This window comes from Euphorbia lathyris, chromosome 3 (assembly GCF_963576675.1).
Source record: "Euphorbia lathyris chromosome 3, ddEupLath1.1, whole genome shotgun sequence".
NCBI lineage: Eukaryota > Viridiplantae > Streptophyta > Magnoliopsida > Malpighiales > Euphorbiaceae > Euphorbia > Euphorbia lathyris.
The window spans coordinates 103,413,465-103,421,983 of NC_088912.1; the positions used below are offsets into that span (position 1 = coordinate 103,413,465).

General features: G+C 34.4%; 1 protein-coding gene across 1 annotated transcript; it reads left to right on the top strand.

Annotated features, from left to right (window-relative positions):
- The first annotated feature begins 854 nt into the window (after window positions 1-854).
- LOC136221693 (protein ASPARTIC PROTEASE IN GUARD CELL 2) lies at window positions 855-2,443 on the top strand. The gene has a single exon (XM_066009119.1). It carries the CDS (start codon window positions 875-877, stop codon window positions 2,303-2,305), a length of 1,431 nt encoding a protein of 476 aa, XP_065865191.1. The 5' UTR covers window positions 855-874; the 3' UTR covers window positions 2,306-2,443.
- Window positions 2,444-8,519: the final 6,076 nt, after the last annotated feature.

Here is an 8,519-nt window from a genome sequence, read left to right on the forward strand (position 1 = left end):
ACATTAAAACGTAACATAAATTCACCCAACTTTAAGTTTCTAACATTATGGTCACTCAATTATAATAAATGCCTTTTTAAGTGTTATTTTGTTAGAAGAGAGAAATTGAATTTTTAGAGAGAAAACTCTGAAAATAATGATTTTTGAAAATAATATATGTGGTTTCATGATAAATGTGAACAACCAGTCTTGATCACATGGACCTTAATGAGCATGTAGAATTTGCTAATTCACCGTTAAATCTAAGCTTATTAGAATCCTAAGGTGAAGATTTAATAAACCGATATCCAACGGTGAATGAGCAAATTCACTTGCTCATTAAGGTGCATGTGAAAATTCCTGTGTGAACAATAGTTTTTTGACGTTTTCATTTTGAAATGGCCGACTTCTATGGGATAAATTACACCCATGTCCACTGAAATTTACTAATTTTCACAGTATACCCATTAAATTTCAAAATGTAACATAAAAATCACTTTTTAGAAATAGAAAGCTCCAGAAATAGTGATTTCGAAAATTAAAAAAATCTGATTCCATAATAAATGTGGTTCTAAACAACTTTAATTTTTGAACGCTTCCATTTTCAGATCGTCGTCAACTGTCATTTTGAGTCGTTGGTTGAAGTTCAGTAGCCAATGGCCACAATGTTAGAACGCGACTTTACATTACGTTTTGAAGTTTAGCAGTGTTATCATGAAAATTAGTAAAGTTCAGTGGCATGGATAAAATTTACCCAATTTTAAAGTGTTAAGACTTAAACCTAATTGGACTTTGCAATTATTCCAAACCCCACACACACTCCCAAATAAATTCCTTCTTCCCCTCTTCCAAATTTCCATATTGAAATTCAAAACTCAAAAAACATTTCATAATCATGTTTTTTCTTCCCTCTCTTCATCTTCTCTCTCTTCTTTTCTCTCTCCTCCCATTTTCTTCTTCTTCTTCCTCCTCCCTCTCTTTCCCCAATTTCCAACTCTTAAATGTCAATCAAACTATTTCCCAAATTAAAACTAAACCCTCCAAAATTACCCAATTTGAAGAATTGCTCAAAAATCAAAATGACACTTCAAAAAGATTGAAACTTGAACTATTTCACAGAGACAAGATTCAATCTTTCAATCAATCCCATCATGGAAATTCCTTATTTCTTTCACGAATCAAGAGAGACGTCAAAAGGGTATCTTTTCTCCTCCGCCGCCTCTCCGGTCGCCGGAGCCGGAATTATGCGGTGGAGGATTTTGGGGCGGAGGTGGTTTCCGGGATGAATCAAGGAAGTGGGGAGTATTTTGTTAGAATAGGAGTTGGAAGTCCGGCGAGGAATCAATATGTTGTTATTGATTCCGGTAGTGATATTGTTTGGGTTCAATGTCAACCTTGTACTCAATGTTATCGGCAATCGGATCCGGTATTCGACCCGGCTAATTCCGCTTCTTTTATCGGGGTCGCGTGTAGCTCCGCGGTGTGTGACCGTGTCGAGAATTCCGGTTGCAACGGTGGCCGGTGCCGGTATGAGGTGATGTACGGTGATGGGTCCTACACAAAAGGAACGCTTGCACTTGAAACACTTACATTCGGCGGGACGGTGGTTCACGATGTCGCGATCGGGTGCGGTCACCGGAACCGCGGGATGTTTGTCGGAGCCGCCGGATTACTGGGGTTAGGCGGTGGATCGTTGTCGCTCGTGGGTCAATTAGGCGGCCAAATGGGTGGTGCGTTTAGTTACTGTTTAGTAAGCCGGGGCACCGATTCATCAGGGTCACTGGAATTCGGACGTGGAGCAATGCCAGTCGGTGCCGCGTGGATCCCCTTAATCCGAAACCCACGAGCCTCAAGTTTCTACTATATCGGGCTCTCAGGACTCGGAGTCGGAGGCGTTAAGATACCCATATCCGACAACGTGTTCCAGCTCGACGAGAATGGGAACGGGGGAGTCGTGATGGACACTGGAACCGCCGTAACCCGACTCCCCACTGTAGCTTACGTGGCATTCAGGGATGCTTTTGTAGCGGGAACTGGGAACCTCCCGAGAGCTTCTGGGGTATCGATATTCGATACGTGTTATAATTTGTACGGGTTTGTGTCGGTTCGAGTACCGACGGTGTCGTTTTATTTTTCGGGCGGACCGATTCTGACGCTGCCAGCTAGGAACTTTCTGATTCCAGTGGATGATGTGGGGACATTTTGTTTTGCATTTGCTGCATCTCCATCAGGACTTTCTATCATAGGAAATATACAACAAGAAGGGATTCAAATTTCTTTTGATGGGGCAAATGGGTTTGTGGGCTTTGGGCCCAATGTTTGCTAATTAAGTGTAATTAGGGATTAATTATGGGATTTTGGTAGTTTTTAGGTATAATTATATTCATATTATTATTAGTAATATACATAATGAAATGAATTATTGTACTATGATCATGTGAGTTAATATTTTGTGAAAGCTAAATGATTACATGGGTCCAAAGTGAATTTTGATTATCAAAATAATTAGTCCATAATTTAGATAATTTGAGGATTTAGAAGTGTTAAATTTTAATTAGGAATTAGGTGCAAAAATACCCGTAATGTTAACAATCAGAATCAAGTTTACTCCTAACGTTTAAAATGATGTAATTTTACTTTTAACCAGGGGCGTATACAGGGGGGTCCATGGGGCAATTATTTAGTTTTTAGGTAATATATATGTTCCTATTTAATATTATGGTGGAAAAAAAGCATCATGAGTTCCCTGATCTTTCATTTTTTCGATGCATTAAACTCCTTATTTTTTATTTGGATATATTAAGCTCTTAATCCTTTATTTTCTGTCACATTAAGCCCCTGATGAATATAAAAGTTAGTTTTGAATATAAAATTCGATTAATAGACTGTTATTCATTTTATCTATGTTAGAAATTTTTATTTTTAATGGTCCGAAACAGTTTTTAATATGTGTAATTAGACCTGACAATTGTCGTGTTCATGTCGTCCTTTTTGGGTTTGTGTTAGAAAGAGTAAACTCAAACCCAACCCAATAACTTTTGTGTGACAATCTTGTTAACTTGTTCGTGTTTGTGTCGATTTCGTATCGTATTTTCGGGTAACATGTAATTTTGTTATGCATATATATTAACTATAACTTTTAAAAATATAAGAAATATAGTACTATTTTTAAATACTTATATCATTTTTAGATTAATCTGCTAATACTAATCATCGAAAAGTCCGTTAATATCATGTTAGTGGGTTATATAATGTGCTTATAACAATTTAGGAGGTTTCAATTATATTTACAAGTAATAATTATAATTTTATTATTTTTATTAATAAATTGACATATAAAAACATGAGAGAATATAACAATAATTTTAAATATTCGTGTCGTTTTTGGGTTAGCATATCAATTCTAACTCAATCCAAAAATTTGTGTGTCAACCCAAAAATGACACATTACCTACTAAGCTAAACTCAAATACTAAAATTATGTATCGTGTAATCGGGTCGTCTGTACTTCTGCCACCTCTAATCCTGACGTTCCTGATCTTTCGTTTTTTGGTGTATTAAATCATTGATCTTTTATTTGGATGCATTAAACCCCTGATGACCATAAACGTTAACTTGGAATATAAAACTCGGTTAATACAGTGTTATTCATTTCACCTGTGTTCGAAATTTTTATTTTTAACAGTCCGAAACAGTTTTTAACATGTAATATGGTTATAGGAAAACTGTAAAACCTTATTTCGAGCTGTAAAAAAATATAATTTTAAACACATATATAATAAATAACACTTTTTTAACTGGATTATATATTCACAACTAACCAATTTGATAAATAAGGGCTTAATATGACAGAAAATAAAAGATCGGGGCTTAATGTATTAAAAAATGAAAAATCAGGAACCTCGGGATGCATTTTACCTATTATGAAAGCTAAATGATTAAATGTTTCCAAAATGAATTTAATTTATCAAATTAATTAGTACACAATTAATATTTATAAATTTTAATGTTGACACTCATTACTTTTGGTTGGACTAATTTAGAGAGGACTAAATAAATATCCAAGGTCTATTTTTAGAGTTTGTAATGATAGTTTAGTTCTCCTTTTTGCTTTTTTGTGGAATAAGAATTATGTGGATTGTTTAGATATTGTCCGCTTTGATTGAAATTTCATTTTGTGTTTTAAACGTATCTATATATATTGAAAACATATTTTACTAATATATTACAGTCACTTGTCCAAATTTTCAATGTGAGGTTCGGTTCTTTTTTACAGTCGTCGGCATCCTTAAGGTAGGGAGAGTTGTAACTGAGCTGAGTTGAGCTTTGGTTTACTCATGCTCGGTTCGACATGAAATGACGAGCTCAACATCCTATTTGAACTCGATTTATTAAGAAAATTATCTGATTATGAGCTTCTCGCGAGCAGCTTATTTATTTGTTCACGAGTTTTACTCATGAGCAACTCGTTAATTATGTTAATGAACCTTGTTCCGGAACAGCTCATTAATTATGTCCATAAGCTACGTGATTTTGAAACCAACAAAACTAAGGTTTTACATAAAACTATTGGCAATGGAAGACTTGTCCCAGTACATCCAACGCGTAGTGCACCGGGCTGTCCTTTTTTTTTATAGAAATAATATTATTAAAAACAAACTGGACCGATCTTGCTCCCGATCATGTTTGTAAATATTATAATCGGGCTTGTTCATGAACTTATTTACGAAGCTATACCCAAACCTTTTGGCGGGCTTTCAAGCCGAGTTTCACTTCGTTCAAACTCATTTTGTTTATGAATTGAGTCTCAAAATCGTGTTCAAGTTGAGATAATTGAGTCGAACACTCTCGAACTTTTAACAAACTGAATGTCGAGTCGCTCAACTCATTTACAGATCTATCTTTCATTAGGTTGTTCTTTCCGTGCCAACTTTGTAGGACTGAAGTTGTTATATATCAGCAACAGTTAAACCAAACAGACTTGCTCCTCCTAATAAATTCATCATTTAACCTGTTATTAGAGTTGGGTTGAATAAAAGTTAAGGATGTAGTATTATAGAAGTGAAATGTTAATTTTAGTTAGTCAAAAGAATCATAAAAAGGTAATGGTAGGATCCAAGACACCCTTTTTACCCCAAAAATGCAACCAAAAAAAGGGACCATAAACATAATAATTCAATCCATTGACCCCAAGCATACCAAGATAATACTACATATTACTACCTCATTACCCAAAACCTTTTTTTTTTTTTGGTAGGAATAAGTAAATAAAAGCAAACAAAACAAAACCTAACCCGAGATCAGCCTTGGAAAGCTAACCCCCACCACATCCTCCAGAAGGATCGAGGAAAGAAAAGCCGGAGGAGAAGGATAATTAGTGACTCCCCAACTTCCTTCATGACCCGCAGCCGCCACACGATCCGCCACCCTATTCTGCTCTCTAAAGATATGACAGAAAGTGATAGAAGCAAAGGAATGGCAAAGCCTCTTGATCTCTTTAATAAGATTCTTGCCATTCATCCCAATAGCTAAATTGCTAGAAATTAACCTGATAGCTTCCTGATTGTCAGATTCAACACTCAGATTAACTATCCTCAAACTCTTGGCCAGGGCAAGACCAGAATAAATACCCCACAACTCAGCCAAAAAGGAAGACCCTATGCCAAGATTATGCGAGAACCCAGATATCCAAGCACCCTCATCATCTCTCAAGACTCCACCTGCAGCAATATTACCATTAGCAAGACAAGAGCCATCCGTATTGAGCTTTATCAACCCTTCTCAGGGTCTTTTCCAGCAAAGAATACCCAAAACCTTTTTAATTCTATATATAAAAAAAAATCAACCTTAACATTTTCGTGAAAGTGCAAATTCTCTTCTAACGTATAAAATAGTATAAATTTATCCCGAATATTTCCAATAAATGATCAATTTTTACAACTACGCTATAAAAAAATTATACTAAAGTAAAGGTTGTGTGCAATAGTGCTCACTAGAGTAGTTTTTAGTCCAACAAAGTCACTACAATAATAAATTTATGTCAATAAAATCACTATAGGTAAATTCGATGATTTAGACCATCAAAAAGCCGGCGTGGCCACATATCAACAACACTTCACAATATGTTGATATGTGTTGCCACGTGGTAACACGTGGCAATTATAAAAAATATATATATTTTTTTAATATCTTAAACCGATAACCCATATTCCAAATTTATCCAACTCGGTTTTTATTTTTAATTTTAATTTCCACATGGCAACATGTGTTAGACATTATAAGGTGTTGTTGACTTGGCAGCCACGATACCTTTCCAGTTATTCAAATCATAGGGATAAATTTAACAACTAAATTTATCACGTATAAGTTAATCATTAAAAAAATTGATAAGCTCCTTAAAATATTTATTGTGTTACTAATATTAATTTATTGACAAACTTGTTTTAAAAGTCCAATATGTCAATCAAATAACCGTCAAATTAACCCATCCAAAATGTCCATTAAATGTGAATAAAACTTATCTTCTTAGAAACGTTAAAGATAAATTTATACAATTTCATACGTTAATTTATAAAGACAACCCGACTGACACGTTGTCATATATAATAACTATATACAATGTCATATATAATAACTATATAGAATATATATATATATGAGATAACGATTTTGGTACTACCTCTAAATTTGACACTTATCTCTTAATTTTATATCCCATCTCCATATAGGAAGATTCTTTTTTCTCCTTCTTCATCTATCTATTTTTAAAACTAATGAGGGAGCTAATCCAATCCAAAATTTCTATTATTACCTGTTATTTTCGAATTAACAGTTCAATCCTAATCCAATAAAAAATTCCATGTCAATCCAAAAATAACACATTACCTATTAAACTAAACTAAAACACTAAAATTACGTATTGATTTCGTGTCATGTGAAAAATTTGTTTAAAAGGTCCTATATAACTGTCAAACAAATCCGTTCAAATTTTCCATTTGATAAGAATAAATTTGATTTTGATTAAAAACGTTAAGGATAAATTTGTACAATTCCCTATGTTGGAAAAATATTTGCACTTCTCCTAACACGAAAATACAATTTACAAAAACAACCCGACTGACACAGAAATCATTTTTTTAAAACTTCTATCATATATAATCATATGAAATAATATGATTTTAACACATGATATAACACACGATCTTAACAAGAAACACGAAATTGTTTAAATCTAAATTTGACATTTATCTCTTAATTATCTATCCCATCTCCATATAGGAAGATTCTTTTCTTTTTCTTTTTTATCCATCTATGTCAGTCAGTAATTATTACAGTAGTGTGATAAATATGATGAGCAGGAGGGAGCCACCCAAAGCATGTGACTCAGTGAGTGAGTGGGTGTGGGGGTTGGGTTTGCTGCCTGAAATGTAATGTAACCTAAGTTGGAGTGCATTCAAGCAATCACTTTTACAAAGGTACTTGCTTTTTTCACCCTCTTTTTATTGATTTGAAAGAATCTTTTCATACTTTGCAACTTGCAAGATTAGGATGATGAAGAAGAGATCTATGAATGTAGAGATGGCAACAGGTAGTGTATCTGCGGATACCCGGTACTATCCGATTCTAATGGGACTACTTGTACACTGTATAAAAGGGTATGAGATGGGTATGGGATCAAAACCATTAATGGAACGGGTATGAGAATACCTTCTAGGGTACACGGTACCCGTCATAAAAAAAATTATATTAATAAATATCATTGTTTTTTAGATGTAAGACGTGAAATTTAAACCCCAACCATTTATTTTTCAACAATTGAGTGATACAACTAAGCTACTTTATTCTTATTAATTAAGGTTCAATTTATTCGATTTTTCGATTGATGATTTATTAAATTTATAGTTTGTTAAATTTGTAATATTTTTTTATTTATTGATTTTTAATGGGTAAGGGTATCCGCGGGTACCCGCGAATTAAATGGGAAGGGTATGGGATGCAAAAAGTATACCCGTTAGGGTAATGGGACGGGTACGGGTAATTAAAAAATAAAAGGGTAAGGGTTTGGGAATGGCATTACCCGCGGGTACCCTACCCGTTGCCATCCCTATATGAGTGAGCATCGGTTTGGTTTGGTTTGGTTACGAATGTCATTTAATAAAATCAAAATCTCTCTTAAAATTAAAAGCAAACTGAACTGAATGAGCTTAATAACCAGTTTTATCAGTTTGATTTGGTTACTAGTCGATGATTGATAGGGCTGTCAATTAGTTGGGGATTCCTCATCCCAGGTGGAGACCTGTCACGATAGGGACGGGGAATACCCATTTGGGATATTCATGGGACTGGGATGGTTTGTATGTTGTCCCCCGACAGTTGAGCACAGGGTGGGAATAGTTATAAGTGTCACATCCTCATCCCTGTCCCCGAATGTCCCTAGTGGGGATCACCAATGGATCCACGACTAAATACTCAAATATAGAAAAAAAAAACTAAAATATATATATTATTAATTTATTTTAGACTTGTTTTTATTTTATACT